The sequence below is a fragment of the Rhinolophus hipposideros genome (assembly GCF_964194185.1).
Source record: "Rhinolophus hipposideros genome assembly, chromosome: 11".
NCBI lineage: Eukaryota > Metazoa > Chordata > Mammalia > Chiroptera > Rhinolophidae > Rhinolophus > Rhinolophus hipposideros.
Window position 1 is genome coordinate 20,366,231 of NC_138057.1, and position 21,395 is coordinate 20,387,625.

General features: G+C 36.7%; 1 protein-coding gene across 2 annotated transcripts in view; it reads right to left on the reverse strand.

Moving 5' to 3' along the window:
* Window positions 1-21,395, reverse strand: part of ADAMTSL1 (ADAMTS like 1) — a 385,708-nt gene that overhangs the window by 165,849 nt on the left and 198,464 nt on the right. For both annotated transcript variants that reach the window (XM_081066820.1, XM_081066819.1), the window contains one exon: window positions 5,346-5,635. In XM_081066820.1, the coding sequence (XP_080922946.1) occupies window positions 5,346-5,635 (290 nt within the window). The remainder of the gene's footprint in view (window positions 1-5,345; window positions 5,636-21,395) is intronic.

Consider the following 21,395-nt stretch of genomic DNA (forward strand, 5'->3'; position numbering starts at 1 on the left):
CCTGGTGATAGTCAGGAAATGCTAAATGTTTCTCTGAAATAAAATATATTTTGGCTTTGTTCATCCATAAATACCTTATCACTTGCCTTACGTGGAAGTGCTTCAGGTGAGTGAGGGGGGTGTATGACTGATGTGACCTATTTCCACTCTGTGAACTTCTTGTTGACAGATCTTAGGTCCTTCTAAGATGGCAAATTATGGGTGTAACGAGGGCTAAGTTTTCTAAAAGGACATCAGTCATCTCCTCTTTTGGATATGTGGAACACAAATTTAAATTAAACCAATAATCATAGCTCAAGATAAAAATCACCTTGGGGTGGTTAAGTGCTGAGATTAAGTAGCATTCTAGAGTTATTAAATTCTAATCTAGAGTATTATAAAACAAAGTACTAGGCTGACTGCAACACTATGTTAAATGTCTATTGCCATAGGGGTCGGTTGCCTCAGCATTCTTAGGTGGGACCTGGGACTGTGGGGAAAACAAAGGATAGAGAGAGCTCTGTCATAATTAAGGAGTATCTGGGACCAGCCCTGTGGTCAACATACAATAAATTTTTGTGACCTGATGAATGAAATGCCTAAAGGGCAGGGCATTCTAAGCAAAGTGTGCAGTTTAGGCTAAGGGGAGGTAGGAATGGAATGTCTGCAGGAAGGAACATGGAGTGAGGGAGCCGCCCTGCAATGGGGAGTGTGGGATGGTGGAGGAGGGGGGAAATATAAGGACTTTACCTACAAGCTCACAGTATACTGGGCCCAGGGGAGTCAGTCCAGGATGTGAGAAGTTAGCTCATCCAATTTGTGCTCTTTCCAAACAGGCTAATATATGCACTTTGAAGGACATTTTAAATCAACACAGAACATATGTTTAAGTACAGTGCTTTATGATTTTGAGTTTTTTTTTTCCTAACAGAAGCTAAAGGGGAGAAAAATAAGGAAAAGGGAGCAACAGGCACAACACTTCACCTTCCATTCTTACTGAAGTAAATTTCAAGTTTTCCCTCAGCTAGAGTTTAATGCTGATTTTCACCGTCTAGCAGTTCAACATAATAAAGCTGTTCAGGTTCAAATCTGCTCTCCTTGACCACACCTATTAGGGCACATATGGGAAATTAAAATATTTTAACAAAGAGATGATAATGGGACACAGGACACAGATACGAAAAGGTTAGGTTCACTTTTAATCTTCTAGAATATGGAATTTTCATTGTTTCTATCTCCCAGAATAGCATAATTGTTACATTATATTGATGACAGCTTGGGAAAACGAGCCACCAACTACAGCCTAAATTACTAACTAGTTCCTTCTGGTTGCTACCTCTGCTAAGTGAAAGGTTACTTTTGTGTCTATCCAATTTCATCTCTTGAGATTGCAAAAACAAAATTAGCCAACTGGCCTTACAATCAAAAATTGATTTATAAAATCTATCTGTTAATCTTGCATGTTTTTGGTTAGCTTCAGCAAAAATGATTAGCTATATATATATATAGCCTTGTGGGTTATATTTTGGTGAAAGATCAAAGTTAATAATACAATAAAATGTTACTGCCAAACACTGACTTCAAAATATACATGTCCCAAATAACAAAATAATTTTTTTAGTGCATATGGGCATCATATGGACCATATAACCCAAACATATTTTCACCACTTTGGAATTTTCAGCTCTAACATTTTAGGTGTAAACATATTACCTTGGAACAGGGACATAGGTAAGTATGCACAGTTGTTAACAGTTAAGACCTAAGACATCTCAGTGACTTTACCCTGTCTTGGATATACAATTTATGTTACATAAAGATGCTCAGTTCCTGGAGGCAGAAATCAATTGTATATCAAATATCCAAATCTTATTTCCAAATCAGTGTCTTCTGAAAACATTTTAAATTAAAAACATTCCATCTACTCTCTACACTTTGAGTTTTATGCCCCTGGTATATCAGCAGAATGGTTAGAATCTTAAAGATAAAGGTATCTGCTTACTTATATATTCCATTACTGTATCTATTTTTCCCCGTCTGTTCATAAAGTTCCAGGCTTGACTTGTAACTGAGAACCATAACTGAGAGACCATCAATATTTTTTTTTCAAAGCATATTCATTTTAGACTAGAGGTAATGATCATTCAATTCAGGTGATCACAGAAATTGGGGGCAAACCCACATCATCTGAACTTTTGAGTCATTCATTATATTGGAAAGAAGCAACTGTAGCCACCAGCTGTGTCCTTTCCACCTGACCTCACACCTCCAGCCTGGGCTCAGAGATCAGCAAAGTTTTTATTTATTTATTTATTTATTTATTATTTTTTTAACACTTCTCCCTTGTTAAGCATGGAAGAAAAGATGTCCTCAGTGTGAGTGAGGACACCATAAGAACGCAGATTAGCTGGGTTCCAGGAAACGCTTCCAGAATCAGATGGAAAAATTTAGGTTTTAGAATAACAGGGCTCTACATTAAAACACTTAAGAATTCCATGGTTTGAAACTGGAAGACTTAGAAACAAACAAGAACTTCAAGGTCAAAACTATTAAACACTTACTAAAAGACCTGATGGAGAAAATTTATTCTTTGCTAGTACATGTTCCACGATTCATTCCTTTTCAACTCCATGGGAACAATTTGGGTACATTTACTTTTACATTCTCAATAATAACAAAAGATACCTTTTAAAAAGAGTTTCCAAAATGTCATGGTTTAGAAAACAGTTTTGAGAAATTATTTATACACACACACACACACACACACACACACACACACACACATACACATACACGGTACCAAAAACAAAAAGTATATATATTTTAAGAAAGGAAAAAACTACTAAAATTGTAATACTCAAAATATACCGATAACAAAAGGTGAATACAAGTCACATTTGACTTCTGCAATTACAAGAGGTGCTCAAAGTGGTTACCATCAGCGTCCAGACACTTCTGATTACGGCAAACTGCTGCTTGAACAACGTTGACCAGTGTCCACTTGTATACATTTTTTTGGTACCCTCGTGTGTGTGTGTGTGTGTGTGTGTGTGTGTGTATGTGTGTGTGTGTGTGTGTATGTATATTTATACAAGTAAGAAACTTTGCTGGGAAATCAGCCAGTGTTTCCTCACCTACCAACATTTCTCTTGGTAAATCATCAACAAAATAAAAAGACGTCCTAGAAGATATTTGCCAATGATACATCTGATAAGGGGTTAATATCCAAAATTTATTTAAAAACTCATATAACTCAACACTAAAATTAAAAAACCCAAACAATTCAAGTAAAAAATGGGCAGAGGACCTGAATAGATATTTCTCCAAAGAGGACATACAGATGGAAAATGGACTTAGGAAAAGAACTCAACATCACTAATCATCAGAAAAATTCAAATAAAAACCACAATGAGATATCACCGCACACCTGTCAGAATGGCTATTGTCAATAAATCAACAAACAACAAGTGCTGGTGAGGATGTGGAGAAAAGGGATCCTTAGTGCACTGTTGGTGGGGTTGCAGATTGGTGCAGCCACTATGGAAAACAGTATGGAGGGTCCTCACAAAATTAAAAATAGAACTGCCTTATGACCCAGCAATTCCACTCATAGGTATTTATTCAAAGACATCCAAAACACTAATTTGAAAAAAAGCATATGCACCTCTATGTTTACTGCAGTGCTATTCACAGTGGCCAAGACATGGAAACAACTGATATGCCTACCAATAGATGATTAGATAAAGAAGCTGTGATACCTTTCTACAATGGAATATTACTCTGCCATGAAAAAGTTTTTACCATTTGCAACATGGATGGACCTAGAGAATGTTATGCTAAGTGAAAAGTCAGACTGAGAAAGACAAATACCATGTGATCTCACTTATATATGGAATCTAAAGAACAGAAGAAATGAACAAAGAAAACAGAAACAAACTCATAGATACAGAGAACAAACTGATGGTTGCTAGATGGGAGGGAGTTCAAGGTATGGGTGGGAAAGGTGAAGGGATTAGGAAGTACAAATTGGTAGTTACAAAACAGTCAGGTGGATGTGAAATACAGTATGGGGAATATAGTCAATAATGTAAAAACTATATATGGTGTCAGATGGGTACTAGACTTATTGGGGGGATCACTTCATAAATTAAATAAATGCCTAACCACTGTGCTGTATATGTGAAACTAATATACAATAATATTGAATGTCAACTATAATTTATATATATAGTCATGGGATGTAAAGCACAGCATAGGGAATATAGTCAATGGTATTGTAATAGGTATGTATGATGTCAGAGGGGTAGGAGACTTGTCTGGGTTATCACCTTGTGAGGTGTATAAATGTCTAATCATTATGTTGTTTTGTACACCTGAAACTAATACAAAATCTCTCTTGGGAGCAGACATGGGAGACAGTGGCAAAACAAATCCAATATAGTTCCTATAGTTGTAAGAAAGATTGTAATCTTGAAGAATTAATTCTTGATTTAAATGCTTTCCTCTCCCACTATAATCCCATTCATATTTCACCTGAAATAAAGAATCACTAAATCTGTTGTGATCACCATAAAATATACCTAAGAGACCCAGGTCAATATTCATGGAAACATTTAACATTAGTTAGTAAAATTCACAATGAGAAAGCTTCAGAAATTCTCTAAGTGCTTCAAGAAGTGTGGTATGATGGAAAGACTCTAGACAGAGAAATAAATAAATGGCAGGCTTAGTCCCAGCCGTCGCTTACTAGCTGTGTGATCCCGAACAAGTCTCTCAGCTTCTTTGCATCTTAGTTTCTTCATCTACAAAATGGCAGTGGGGTAAGACTTTAATCTTTAAACTCCTTTCCAGTTCCAGGTAACCATAGTGTCAATTGCCCTTTACACACCCTTTCCCTTTGTAAACAGATATTATTTTGGGAAATCAGCTGAGTAAATCAAAGGGACTATAAACTATTCCTGGGAACAGCTGAATATTTTGTTCTTTGGGTTTTGGTCCATGCCACATGCACTAAGGCAAGGGCATAGTAAATGAAACTGAAAGCTGAGAGTATTGCCAGGTCAGTGTCAACTGTGTTTCTCAGTTAGATATACTAGGATATATTGCAAAACATCAGAATGACAACAGAAAGTAAAAGCATTAGTTGTGTTTGGCCACTCACAGCCTGAGAGCCACTCAAGCCCAAAGAGAAACACATCTGTGTTTCACTTGTATGCTTTACATTTAGAAAGGCTTCCTCCCCTCCTCCCTCTACTTATCATTCTTGGAATAGAGGCAGTCACGTGACACAGTTGCATGCAGGGAGAGAGGACACAGAAAAAGGAGAGAAAGATGGCGGGGATCTGAGCCAGAACCCCCCTTCTTACCTCCTCCACATGACTCTGAGCATTTGGTGAAGCCCTCATACTCCCAGTCATACAGCTCGTCAAAATCCTGCAGGCCATCTGTTTCTTCTGGGTTAAACTCAGGAACTTCCCCATTGCATGGTCCCGCGTAACAGGCACGTTGGGATGCTGGCTTGGGCCCTTCACATTCGTCAACAGGCAGGTCAGCCACGGACTGAGAGAAAGACAGGAGCACCTGGCACTTGACTCTTCTCACCTGGGTTCCCACACCACAGGTAACCGTGCAGGCCGACCAGGCCTCTGGGATGAACCTGCAGTCAGCAAGCAAACAAGAGGACAGAATGAGAAGCCCCAGGCAGGAGACCCTGGGCACCATAAGGGACCGCATCCCATCTGCCAACAAGGCCCAGTGCCGTCCCAGGATATGCTCAGGGCTCCTCCACCCTGTCCTGTGACGGGTGCTTCAGTGTAGTTCATGAGCTCATTTGCCACTGTTTCCGGATTGGTTTTTTGAGAGTGTCATCTGAACTCCCAGCTGTAAGACATTCCAGCCACAGACCACCTGCTTTCTCACTGCCTTATACCCACAGTGGCAGCTCTTCAGAGCAGGGAATTCGTGGTTTCTTCTCTCTCTCTCTAAATACCAGCACTTGTGCCTGCTGCAAGATGCTGGCTATTCTTATAGCAGACTAATACTGATACTAAAAACTATAACAAAATAAGCCCTTGGAGATATTTAAGGAAGTATTTTTCTTAGTTTGGATCAGATTCCGTAACTTTCTTTGCTTTTCTGCACAATGTGCTTCCCAAGATTTATTTATATGTAGAGCTTTTTTTCTTTTTTCTTTTTTGTAAGTTTCCAAGAATGGAGCAAAGTCTTGTTCCTCACACATTCTTTGAATTAGTCTGGACTACACTTCTTTTTATATCATAGAGAAAAGCGGCGCTACAAATTTAAGTCCACAGGCATGTCACAGTAAAGAAGAGGTTATGCATTCATACAAGTTTGCTCAACAGCCTCCACCCCGCCTCCCCACCGGAGAAGAGACTCTACTGAGAACTTGGTTTTTCCTCTGAGTTTCTCTAGAATGTAGGACAATATCCAAATTCCAAAAAAAAAAAAGGCTTTTTTCCTCCCACTAATCAACAATGGCCACAACTACAATGACCTTGAGAGGGGCCTAAGGGAAAAGCCCAGAGGGAACCATTAACATTTTCAAAAAGTTAGTATAATAATCTGGAGAAAGAACTTTGGAATACAATTTTTTTATTTTTCCATGATCCTATGGCTTTCTCACAGAGAGTTGTGCTGAGGAGGCATGCAAACCTGGCTCCTTAACCTTGACTTTGGCAGAAAAGGAAAGAACTGATAAGAAGATTATAGCGTTAAATCCTAGCAAGTGCAAATGGTTCATATCTAGTTTAGGGAAGCTGAAATTCTAACAGGAAACCAATCCAAGGTTTCAAACTGGAAGGAACACACAAAGATGTTTCCTGGTTCTGAACCTGAATCTGCGTGTGGAACAGGGGGGATCTGGCGCCCCCTCAGACGATGTCTGAGGCATGGTGGCAGTCCCTTTAAGAAGGGTCTGACATTTGTTACCTCTGAAGAACCATCCCCTAGGAAAGAATGGACATCACATATAACCTTGTCAGGAAGATGGATGACGGGGAAGGGCCACCCAGAACTACTCCCAAGAAATTCTCATCACAATGTTACCTCCCTCTGTTGTTTTTCAATTCTTGACTTCATCTTCTGGCACCTAAAGCACCTGGGGGAAAACTGTATCTTGAAAGATTAAAAAGTCTCTTTTTCTTCAAATAATGCTACCTGCAAGGACTTTTTAGAAATATGAAACCAAAATCTGCAATCAAAATAATCTTAACCCTCTTCTTACATATTCATATATATATCTGCCTAGCTCCTGGAACAAGAATCATGACAAATACACAAGTACTGAATTTTACAACCCAGGTGTAGACATAAAGGAAAATACATACTAAACTATTTTGTACAAAAAAAAAAAAAAAAAACACACACACAAAGAAAACCAAAGCAAATAAGTCTGCCAACTTTGACCATAATGTGATGAATAATGCTTCCTGAATAATGTGGTGCTGAATTTTGTTTTCAAATACAAAAGATGACAAGATCTCAGAAAAGAACTGTGCCTTATTAGCTTTCCTTTTGCAGTAAGGATTATTGTTCGGTCACCTACCATAGCCCTCTTTAGTGACCATTGCAAGAGAAAGGATCAGCTATCTTTTTCTGTTAAGAGCTAATAGAAAGTATTTTAGATTTTGTGGGCCAAGATTGTGGGTCTTTGTTGTTCCAACTACTGAGTTCTGCTGATGTAGTGTGAAAGCAACCATAGACAATATGTAAATAGATGGTTTGGCTGTGTTCCAATAAAACTTTATTTATAAAAACTGGAGGGAGGGATGGGAAGGGTGCCTGTGGGCTGTATGTTGTTTACCAATTCCAGCTATAGAATGTTTAGTGGAGAGGCTAAACACACTAAGGTTTATAAATAAACCGCAAACTTATTTTAGGTCTTAATTTCCACCTTTTCCCACATATATAAGCTGATAAGAACGACAAGTAGCTAAACTGATTTATCTTCCACAGTGAGTCCCAGATGAAATCTAGAATATGAACAATGCACAAACGAAACAGTCAGCTCTCATTGCCTGTAATGTGAATCACTTTGCATTTGGTTTCTTTCCATTACCAAGAACATACACCAAAAGCCCACAAAATAGATAGGGTATGCTCTTGAAGCCCCACTCAGTGCAATGGTGAAAGGTGTTTATTTTAAAGTAGCATCTAAATGAAAAAAAAAAAAGAAGTATGTATATACATTTGTGTGTCTGTTTGACTTTCTGAATATTTAGGATTAATAGCAAAAACAATAACCATCTACTGTATGTCTCCCAAGTGATAGTCTTATCAAATATCAAATAGTCTTACTGGTTTATCTCTCAACTGGCTATCCTTAGGTCTTCACTAAGTTCACACCGATGAAAAACAATTTAGCTTTTTAAATGGTGCTGTCTTTTACCAGTCATCTTAATTTCTCCAGTGCATATGTTTTATGATATGATATATTCTCTTTCATCGAAGGCAGGAGATTACATTTCAAGAGAAATATAATAGTGCAAATGGACAAATGAATAATAACTTTTTCATATGAAACGTCTCCGCACATCCTTAGATCTCCCAACTCTGTATTTACTATCTTGAGCTATCTGGCCGCAAGTGGGAGGAAACAAGGTCAGTGAGAGGGCAAGTGAGCTAGGAGGTTTAAATGTAATGTTTAGATGACTCAATTTGAACAGCACTTGCTAAGTTAGAATCTTTAGAATGGAGTCAATAGGTATTTTAAAAAATCATTTTAATGTAGAAATGTACAAGGAAAAAGATCTTACTGAGGTTTAATTTGGGTAATTAAAAATTTTTTTTTGTTAGCCAAACAATTATGGTATGAATGAAAAATGGCTGGACTACTGAGTTCTTAAGATAGGCTTAAACTTTATAAAGAGCTGATTTAGTTTCTGCATTTAGTCTTCCCATCCCCAGGAAATTAAAAAAACAACCTAGCAAAAAAAATGATTTATGCTTCTGTCTATTTTTTGATTTGCAGCTTAATTGTTCATTTTATTAACAAAAGTTTATCCTCTAATTAGTTATTACCATAGTCCCTTTTATGAAATAGAAAACAGTGATAATCAAATTTAGTTGTAAAATCCCAAAGTAGTTTAGTTTATTAATGGCTGTCATGGAAAAAGAAGGATGGACTGAAATAATAAAAACAATCACTTTATTAATATAATGCCAAATAGAAACAATTCTTTCTTGGTTAATTAGTCTCATGTCACTACAAATCTTACCTAGAGTTAGGCTCTGATTTTATGCACATATGATCTTTAAGATATTTAACTTTTGCCTTTCTCTTCTTACTTTCCTTTCTCCTCCTTTCTCACATACATATTTGTTTAAGAAAATCACTGGGAACATTCAAAATAAGAGTAGTTTTATAGGTGTGTTTTTTTTGATGCTGTTATTAGCCTTGCCTCATTTGCTAGTTTCAAAATGCAAATCAAAACCTGCAGGAAATCACATTAGAAATATTAAATTTTGGGTTAATTTTCAATCTTATTACACTTGAGTTATAAGTTGATAAGAGTTGTGGATTTCTTTTCCCTCTTTCTTTTGGTGTATGCTTGTGTATGAGAGTAGTGGCATGATTATTAGGGTGAGGAGAGAGGATGGAATAAACTGAATAGTGTAGGAAAAATATAAAAGACTACTATTAGAAACAATAAACAAATACAGTAAAGTTGCAGGATACAAAATCAATATACAAAAATCCATTGGCTTCCTCAATACTAACAATGAAATATCAGAAAGTAAAATAAAAAAAAACCCCATTTACAATTGCCACAAAAAGGGTTAAATATCTAGGACTAAACTTAACAAATAAAATAAAGGGCCAATGCTCTGAAAACTACAAGATACTGTTATAAGAAATTGAAGAAAACCCAAAGACATACTGTGTTTATGGAATGGAAGAATTAATTTGGAAGAATGGAAGAATTATGGAATGGAAGAATTAATTTGTCAAAATGTGCATATCATCTAATGCAATCTACAGATTTAATGCAATCCCTATCAAAATCCCAATGGCGTTTTTCATAGAAATAGGACAGAAACTCCTCAATTTGTATAGAGCAACAAAAGACTCTGAACAGCCAAAACCATCCTGAGAAAAGAACAAAGATGGAGTTATAACACTGCCTGACTTCAAACTATACTACAAAGCCACAAAAATCAAAACAGTATGGTATTGCAGAAAAAATAGACACATGGGCCAATGGAGCAGAATTGAGAGCCCAGAACTAAATCCACACATATATGAGCAACTAATTTTTGACAAAGGATCCTAAAACATACAATGGATAAAGTGTCTTTAATAAAAGGTGTTGAGAAAAATGGAAAGACACGTGAAAAAGACTAAGACTAAACTGCTATTTGACACCATACACAAAAAACAACTCAAAATGGATTAAAGACTTGAATATAAAACCTAAAACAATAAAATACATAGAAGAAAACATAGGCACTAAACTTATGGACCTTAACCTCAAAGGAGTTTTTGTGAACTCAACAGCAAAGGCAAAAAAATTAAAGAAAACAAAATGAATGGGACTACATCAAACTAAAAAGCTTCTGCACAGCAAAAGAAACCATCAATAAAACAAAACGGCAACCAACCAAATGGGAGACGGTATTTGCAAACTATACCTCTGTTAAGGGGCTAATACCCAAAATATACTATAAAGAACTCATACAACTCAACAATAAAAATCCAAACAATTTAATTAAGAAATGGGCAAAGGACCTGAATAGACACTCTTCCAAGGAAGACCTATAGGTGGCCAACAGACATAGATGTTCAACATCACCAGTTATAAGGGAAATGCAAATCAAAACCACAATGAGATATTACATCACACCTGTTAGAATGGCTATTATCAATAAGACAAGCAATAACAAATGTTGGAGAGGCTGTGGAGAAAAAGGAACCCTCATACCCTCATATACTGCTGGTAGGAATGTAAATTGGTGGAGCCACTATGGAAAACAGTATGGAGGTTCTTTAAAAAATTGAGAATAGAGCAACCATATGATCCAGCAATCCCTCTTCTGGGTATCTACGGGAAAAATTTGAAAATACTTACATGTAAATATGAATATTTGTTCTTTGAAAGGAGTAAACACTAATTTAATGTGATCTATTTATGAAAATTTATACAGTGCTTTTTATGTGCCAGGTGCTATTTTAAGTGCTTTATAAATAAAAGTTGTTAAATCCTAACAACCTGATAAGAACTAGTATTATCTCCATTTACTACACAGATGAGGAAAGTGAAGTATAAGTCAGTCACACAGCTAGTAAGGTTTCATGCTCTTACCCACTACACATTGCTCCCTCTCCTGCTTGACTTTTTTACCTTGATATTTCAAAGGTACCTCCAACTTAAAATGTCCAAAATTGAACTCCTGATTTCCCTCCTCAGTATCCTACTCCACCACAGCACATGATTCTGCTGGTCACCCAATTGCTCAGGTAAAACAATTAGGAGTTATTCTTGACCCTTCATTTTCCCTGACTGCTCACTTCCGAATGATTACCAAATTCTCTCAATTCTCCCTTAAAAATATATCTGAAATTCATTTACTTCTCTCCAACTCCACTACCACCACATTGATATAACAACAACAGCTACTGTTTAGTGATGTGTTTTAAGCACTTTCTATATTTTAATTAACTCATTATAACACTGTTAGGAGATGGGTACTGTCAAAAACATTGTGAAATGTGCAAGAGATTATTGATTGTCCTTTACAATGGAAAGCTGGCATTGCTTAGCAAGCTTTCAGGCATTGTCTAATTCTACAGAAGTGAGTCTTTGTCTTGGGCTAGTCTATTTTGCAACTACATAGAGATAGAAGTTTCCTTATAAAGGGCTGGTAATGATACAAATGTTTTCTGTCAAGAGTGATGGGCTCTTTTTCTGTTCATTGTGAATGCAAATTATTTTGTCTGGTACAAAATATGAAACTTCTCTAAATCCAATTCTCCTCTGAACAAGTTTTTAACATCTTACTGGTTCCCTCAATAATTTAAGAGTTAAATAAAATGTTTGACATGCGCTCATTTCATATTTATATGAGTCATGATTTTGGTTTTCGAAAATTATATTGTAACAGTGCTATTTTCATCCCAATTTCTAGATAAAATTGAGACACAGAGATTTCCAAGGTCATACTGCTAAATAAATGGAAGAGTCAAGATTTAAACTGTGATGACTCCAGAATCCACTCTCTACCCCACCTCACCACCCTGGCTCTCAGACTGCCGTGTACATCACAGTCTCCTGAAATACCACAACAGCCACTGGTCTGTTTTCTTTCTCTGTTAGCCCTTGCCAATCCGTTCTTCATGCTGCAGTCAGAGGATCTTAGAATGTAAAACTTTTCATTATTTCCACTATACCCAGAAAAAGAGCCAAACTCCTTACCAAGCTTACATTATGCTATTTTCCATCGCCATCTTCCAATATTCTCCCCGCCAGTCACTAGCCTTCACCCACTGTAGTTTTCCTTCATTTCTTTAAATGTGTGTCATTCTTTCTTGACTCAAGATTTTGGCATGTGTGGGTCACTCTGTTCCCTTCTCTCAGCTTGGAATAACTCTCACTCATCCTTTAGGTCTCAGCTGACATATCTCTTCTCAAAGAAGAATTCCCTGACCCCAAGACCTATGGGGCTACTCTTAGACTCTCTTGGAGTACCTCTTCATTTTCTCATAACTGTTGTCAGTGTTTGAGAATCAAGTGTGACTCTTTATGTAATAACTGTCTTCCTCACTAGACAAAACATCTATGAAAGCAGAACTTCACATAATAGATGCTTTTCCCCAAATGGATGAATTTAAGCGTAAGAGTTTTGAGTGACTTGGTATTGGGCTTCTTCTTGGGCTCAAAGATTGAAAGCAAGTTAGATAAAGAGGGAATAGCTTTGAAACTCAAAGAAATTAAACCATGCTTCTCAGTTCCAGACATTGGCATGAGGAAACAAAAACTTGTTCCTGTTGTAGGAATTTCTTTTGGTCTTTTAAAAAGTTATTGTGCTCAAATTTAGTAGTTGTAGTGAGTGGTTTCATTCATTTTATACTGCTGATAGTTGTACTCAGTCAGGATGTGCTGGCCACATTTCATCTTGATGGGGTGTTGGGTTACCACATAGCTTGAGGCAAGTTTAAATTCTGCGTCTATCACACTTCAATTTAATATTAATAAAAATGATATTTTACAGAAGTAAAGGATTTTTGAACAATTTTGAGCCAGAGGCTGCCTTCAGTAATTTATACATAACTCTGGTCTAACATTGCTTTATCACTCCAGCTACTCAACAGTGAAGGCTCTGGGGCATTTGGAATTGTTTCTAGGTTAGAGAAACCCAAGGAGAGCTCCTATTTTCCTATTTACTCTTTAAAACTCAGTGTGCACAGAGTATTGGGAAAAAGAGAAGACAGATCATTAACAGCATGCATTAGATACAAATGGTGCCAAATTAGTCTCTTTACAAATGAAAAATGAGAATATGACACTTGTTTCAGACTGTCTTTCTCTCCCATTGCTTTTCTGACCTATGTGAACAAAACATGATTTAAAAGTTTGGTTTTCCTTGAGGATAGTCTAATTATTTAAAAAGCCATGTCCCAGGGACAAAAATGCCAGTATATCTTACAATACTATTAGTGCATTTGTAGTTTTCAGCTTAATACTAGAATGTAGTTTCTAACACTTCTACTTTGATAAAAATCTAAAAATTGTAAACTCAGAACACTTTTCATGAACCACTTCTTCACAGGGGCTGAAATTAGTTTATCTTGCAATTTTATAAAGGTTTCTTTCCTTTAATTCAATGAGTTTGGCAAAGCTTTCCAATGAAAAGTTCAGTTCATTAAAAATGACCTTAATGGACGTAACATATATTGGTGGTGACAGGGTCCATACTTTATTTTGGCACACTAAGATCCCATTAATTTGTCTTTGTCACTCTCTAGGGCTCAGCTCAGCAATAGTTCAGATTTAGTTTTCTGAAAGTAGCTACAGAATGAGCAATAAATGGAGACAGTAGGAGGGGCTGACAAATTTAGAACTTCTTGGTTTGCATTAAAGGCTTTTCTAATCACTACATAAAAATAGCTCTGTCTGCTCTCTTGAATGTGTGATTGATTTTTCTGTCTCAGTACATGCTGGGAGCAATCTGTGGGGATCAACTGCATTTAACTTAGAGTTGAGAGGATGCTTTTCCACGCAAGAATTTTCTAAACTTTCCTTATTAATGTTTGCAGTTCACTATCGATCCCTTTTTATTCAAATAAAGGCAACTAACCTTTGTCCCTTACAATAAACTATGGGCTAAATTCAAAGTGTGATGCTTAAAAATGAGTCTTCAAAGAGCCTCAGAAGTACACAAGAGAGGCAGGGAGGTGGTGTTCCCTGGGGAACCACTAGCTAAATTTTGGGTTGAACTGCACTTCTCTTTCACATTCCATTAGATACAACATGTATGAGGCAGATGGAACATCTGCTTCAATTTTGCCATTTATAAATGGTGATTATTAGACATTTTTACTCCTTTAAAGATTCTCTAAAAAGCCGAATGATGCTGAAAAGGGCTCCATCATAACCAAGGTTAATACACATACAGAGAGCGTCCTACATATCGGATACTTTACATACAGAGGGTGCCAAAAATGTATACACGTTTTAAGAAAGAAAAACTGTATTAAAATTGTAATACTCAATATATACCGATAGCAAAAGACGAATACAAGTCATGTTTGACTTCTGCAATTCCAAGAGGTGCTCAGAGTGGTTCCCATCAGCGTCCAGACACTTCTAATTATGGTGAACTATTGCTTGAGCAAAGCTGACCACAGTGTCCATGTATATATATTTTTTGGCACCCGTGGTGTATTAACTTAATTCTCACAATAACCCTATCATGTAGGTACTATTATTATGATCATTTCACAAATGAGGAAATTGCAGCAGCCGATAGGGTTAAGGACGTGGCCAGGGTCCCCTGTTGTTAGTGGGGGGGATCCAAAATTAACTAACACCCAGGCAGGCTGTCACTAGAGCCCACACTTTTCAACACTGGGCTCACTGCTGCTCTTCATGGAAGTAGGATCGATAATTAAAGTGCTTTTCACTTTGATTGCAGGAGGGCTGTATCCTTTGTATCCTGTATACTGTGTATCCTGTATACACAGACTCACTCCTCATCAATTTACATAGTTGGCAGGATGATAACTCTGAAAAAGTAGTACAGATTTTAGAAAGTTATCTGTGATCAACATAGAGATAGGAATCACTGAGGTACTGACACAAAATATCTGATCATTTGCTATGTAAACAAAGATCCAATAATCTTTCCTGAAGTGCTAGTTTTGGAGTCAAAGTCAGATTCAAATGAATTCTATCATAATCTGCTGAACATCAATTCACATCAACACCTCCCCCAACCCTGTCCGTGTATGTTGCATTCTTCTCTCATTTGTTTCTCATATTTGTAAATTACCATGTTCTAGCTTAACTATTGTGATATTTTCGCTCAGAGGGATATGTGGTAATGAAGCGAATCTGGGAATTCAATAAATAATTCTCCTACATTCCTTTTTAAATTAATAACACTATCACTCTAGGTATACCCAAACATGAAATGTCATTTCTTAAAAACCACTAACTCACTGTTCAACCTGTGGATAATTGGCCAATACTCAGCACTTTAATCACAATCCTATCATCCTTTGATAAGAATGCTTTCAAGGTTTCTTGAGGGCAAAGCTTATTGGGTTGATTTGTTTACAGTATCTGCACCTGGAAGAGAACATGGCACAGAGCAAGTGACTTATGAGCAGATTAGCTTCTTACATTCGGAGGTGGGAACAATTAGCAGGTCCAGTGACTCTTTAGGGTCATCTAAAATACATAATCAGCCAGAATACTTCTAGGAAGTGTTCTCCTGTTGCAGAGGGTATACTGGATGAGAATGATTTGGATGGAAAGGGAGGAGGGCCTGGAAGGAAGGAACTGGAAGTGAGACAGGTCCTGACTGTTGGGGGATAAAAGCTGATTCCGTCCAGCCAGTGTGAGGCTTTAGCTCTGTCACGTGCCAGTTTTCAAGATTAAATGCTTTTGTATCCTGTAATTCTAATGCTCAGCCCTGTTCTGTGAACATCTTTTATGTTGCTTTAATGATCTGCAAAAAGTATATAAATGTCTCGGTTTTAGGTGAGCTCTTGATTCTTAAGAAATACATACCACACACACACACACACACACACACACACACACACACACTTCCTTTTATTTTCTGTGGCCTAAGATGCACAAAGAATATAATCCAGGCACCTTGTACTGACGATATAAACAGCAACACTATCTAGATCCATTTACTGATGTTGGATTCCCTAAATATTCTTCGGGGGAAAATATAAAAACACATGTCACATAATTAACATTTCTAGCCATTTAAAACAAATATGTGAATTCACATTCTTAACCACTGAGTTCATCCATCCACATTCTCAGACAACTTACTGGATATAAATATGGGCTAATGTAAACATACGCTTAAACATTATATATCTATATACTATTTTCAACGAGGTAAACAAGGCACTTAATGACCGTAGGATCACCATGGTGAGTCTTACTGGCTTTTCTTGCTGTACCTAATTCCTTGAGAGTTCTGTTCACACAGATACATGACAGGAATTTCCCTTCGCTTCTTATTGAATCAGCCCCATCCCTAAGCTGATGCCATCTGGTATCCAGATATGACTGCTGCCTTCTGCCTGCTTGCTTTCCTTCTTCTTTTTAAATGACTCACAACAAGGTTATTTATGGCAATATGCTTAAGGTCTGAATATTGTGTTGAAGCACAAAAATGTTTTCCTAACCCTGTAGTAATGCTGTTAACTAAAAATTGAATAAGAGAACTCAAGATTTCCTAAGTGTAAGATCAAGGCCCAGAGGACCATCCAATCCTACCTTTGAGAGGATCTCCACCTGGTGTGTGCCAGGTTTGATGGAGGGATGGCTAATTCAAATGGATGTGTTGGTCATGCAGTGCCCAAAGGAATCTCCTATTGCTTGTTCTGAGCCATCCAAGCAGAACTCCTGGCAACTAAAATAAATATGGGAGGAACCTCGCTACCCCAGGTGCCCAATTAGTCCTCCCTTCCTCTCCGTGGAATGACTTCATCTGAGCAGAAAGTCTAGAAAGAAGAAGTCAGGGCATCTGAAGCATCCATACCAAAGCTTTTCCTTACTCCTGCCTCCCTTAACAGGTGACATCTTCTATCTAGGGCATTGGATGACCTGAAGGAGTTAAGGAAATGAACAATTTCCTTCCCATTCCAAGCTAGACCAGGCTTTTTAAGAAGGTAAGTTTATTAACTTCCTGTACAGCAATAGCAGATGAGCTGTCTTTACATGTCGTAGAAGCCACCATAATATCACTTCTGCTCAAGAAATTAAGCTGTCAAAGTGGTCATAATGTGTACTCGGCTTGAGGTGGTCGTGATGTTTAAGCTCACTTCTCAACAAAGACTAAAAGTAAGATATAAAAGTAGGAGATGGGAAATCAAATTAGTAATTTCTTTAGCTTCTATCTGATTAATGAATATAATTTTTCTACCACATTGTAGTTCGGATCTCTCACCCATAAAAGTAAAATCTTGAGGGTTTACGAAAATACCTAGAAAGTGACTCCTGTGTATTTGTCAGTGGAAGCAATGAGCTGGCCTCAATCTAGAATTTAGATTCATCAGCTGGAGGCAAATTAAAAAAGATATAGTTCGAGTAACAGCAAAAAAACCTTCCATCAGTCTTTTTCCCATCTGCTGAGGATAAAAACCAACCAATTTCTAAAAATTTTTTTGAATGAAGCTACAGCTTTATAAGATGAATCTCAACATACTAAGAACATTACCATAATGTGACCCCATCTCAATACTTATTTCAGCTCTTTTATGAGACTGGTATCTGTATTTGTATCTCCTGTATGGCATTTAGTTCAGTGAAACAACACCAGTACATGCTTCTGTCCTATGAAGTTTTAGTTATTTATTGGCCGTTCAGTTTTTAGTTTTTAATCATATTTTTCTTCTAAACATATCTTACTGTGGTTGCTTTCCATATTTTTGGCCAGAGTGTTAACCAATTATTGTTTTTTTCTTTTGGAGGTTATCAAAAACATCTAATATTCCATAAAAGTCTCTCCAGATGATAAAGACTTTAAGCTACTGATTTTCTTATATTATTTAATGAGACAGGCTGGTGATAATATTTTCATTTCACATAAGGGGAAATAAATGATATTTGCTGTTTTACTATAGAACTCTCCATGTTAGATGGAGCCAAAGAGAGAGATAATAGTTCTGGGCCACTGTTCCTGCTTCTCTGTAGTTCAGAAGTGACAGCCACAGCTTCTAAACATTACCATTTAATTTAAGCAATGTGAGTTTCATTGGTAGGGGGAAGGAAAGACTTGCTGACAGTATATCATTTTTTCATTATACTATGGAGAGTAATTATAGGTTGCTACATACATTTAGAAACCAGTCTATGTGGTTTGTTTAAAAAAAGAAAGAATTAAGACCATGTAAAACTATGATTTTTAAATTCAAAATCAATAAAAAAAAATAATGTGACATGTAGGACCTTTCCCAGGGTTCAGTGCACTAAACATGTAAAGGGTATTACAATGTGGAAACCATATACCTTTCATTACATTATTCTACAGCTGTCATTTATTTCATTTTGGTATAAAAGTAATTGTTCTGAGCATAATAGTATACATTTCCTTTACCCGGCACCAGCACTCCAATTACAATCTACTTCAGATTAATCATGCCAAGATGGCACTTCCATTACACCAAGAGTAAAATTTAATAATCTAATATATGGCTGTAGTTTCAGTGGCTAAAACTATGTGTTTAACTACGTTAGGAATTTTATTGTGGTGAAAGTTAAAACATAATGCACCTTAATCAGACCTTTAGTGGAAAACCTCCATTACGAAATATGGTTGACCATGTTCTATGAATGCTTCTGCAGAGGCATTAAACTCCACTTACAGCTTTCATTTGGGAGGTATCTAATAATGAGAAAGATGTTTAATTATTGATGTAAGATGTTTTGATTTAATATCAACTTTGTAATACTATTTAACCTCGGTCATAACGCAATAGTACTTACAAGGTTATGCTTTAGACCAAATGACAAAATAGTGTACAGCAGAGCAGTGTTTATTTAGGTAAAATAACACATATCTGGATTTAAACCTATTGAACCTAAGAATATATATAAAGTAACTAGTTCCAATTACATGGCATCTTTCTGTGCCTTAAATAGGACCTTAGTGGATTAAAGAATTAATACCCCTCTAAAATGATCTGCTTACTCCCTCTTCAGCAGTGAGAAGGTCTATCAAATCAGGTACTGGCAGGAGAGAAACAAAAAGTTTTAAGCCTTCACATATTCACATAAACATTGCACTGTACTTTTTAACTACTACTTTCCTTCAAAGCTGTGAAATGGTTAGTTGTTTTTATCTTAAAGGCTTTTCTCGTGTTAAGTAGAAAAAAGTGCTGTCTTAAATTTGTAGGACAGAAATAATTTGTGTTTTGCTTATTGTCCTTTGAAGTAAGAAATGTGTTACCTAATGTATGAACCGTTTTTCTGTGATGCCAAGTGACTGAACACCATTTCTTTACAAATGAGTTTTGGTAATTATACCAATCTGTATTTTGGATTTCTTTTTCCATCTCTTGCTGGTTAGGGTGTGATTCAGGAACACGATTTGTGTTCTGGCCAACAGATTTAGATTCAAACAGGATATATCTGAGAAAATTCTAAATTGCTTTTGAATATATAGATTACAATGTTAGTTTATATCTGTAGTAAAATTTAAAGTCTGGGTTGAATTTGGAAACCATTGCATATTCTACATGCTACACTGTGAGCTCCTGGAAGAGGGGTAACATATCTTATACACCGATGTGTAGCACAGAGCCTAGTACTTAAATAAATTAGAAAATCATCAAGCTGAGGAATTGTTTAGGTCATAAGTGAAATTCATCAATAAAATGCTAACCCCTTATTTTAAAAATGTGATGCAGCCCAGATGGCTATGAGTGGTTTCTAGTAGAATCAATATACAGTTATTGACCCATCAGTCAATTAATCTATATTTGTCTGTCCCCGATTTCTTCCTCTTATGAAGCATCTGAAAAGTCTATGCCTAGTAGTCTTACACAATTCATGGTCTTGATAAAACTGAGCAGGTATGGGACCATGATCAAGTGAAGGAAAGACTTGGCATTTATCCGATACCAATCCCAGCAGGACAGGGAAAAAAAAAGCTAATAAACTTTAGCCTTAGGTACATTTTATTAACCCTTTAATTTTTTTTTAGTTAATTTGTTTATTTTTTATTAGTTTCAGGTGCACAAGACAAAGTAATACTTAGACGTTTATCATTTATATCCCTCACACTGTGTGAACCCCTCTCCCCCATCCACTATCCCTCTGACATCGCACACAGCCATTACATTTCCACTGTCTCTATTCCTAATGCTGGACTCCGCTTCTTGTAAGTATATGCATACATATATATACATATATACGTACATATATATATATATATATATATATATATATATATAATTATAGTTGGCATTCATTATTGTTCAGCTTTAGCTTCAGGTGTACAGTGCAGTGATCAGGCATCTACATCATCCTGAGGTGGTCTCCCAAATGGGACAAGTGTCTATCAGATACCCTACAAAATCTTTATAACATTATTGATTACATTCCCCAAATTAATTTTCAAAACCCTGAGGCCAACTTGTGATTACTGACTGTTTTCTAATCCCCTCACCTTCCCTCTTATCCCCACCTCCCCCTCCCATCTAGCAACCCTCAGTTTTTCCTCTATGTCTCCAAAACTGTTTCTGATTAGTTCATTCACTGATTCTTTTCTTTAGGTTCAACATATAAGTCTGATATATGGTATTTGTCTTTCTCTGTCTGACTTATTTCACTTAACATAATGTTCTCTAGGTCCATCCATGTTGTTGCAAATGGTAAGATTTCTTTCTTCTTTATGGCTGTGTAATACTCCATTGTATAAATGTACCACAGTTTCTTAATCCAGTCACCTACCGATGGGCATTTCAGTTGTTTCCAGGTCTTGGCTATTGTGTATAGTGCTGCAATAAACATAGGATTGCATAAAGGTTTTTGAATTAGAGTTTTGGAAATCTCCGGATAGATACCTAGGAGTGGAATTGCTGGATGATGAGGTAGTTCCGTTTTCAGATTTTTGAGATACCTCCATACTGTTTTCCATAGTGGCTGCACCAATCTGCAATCCCACCAACAGTGCATAAGCGTCCCCTTTTCTCCACATCCGCGCCA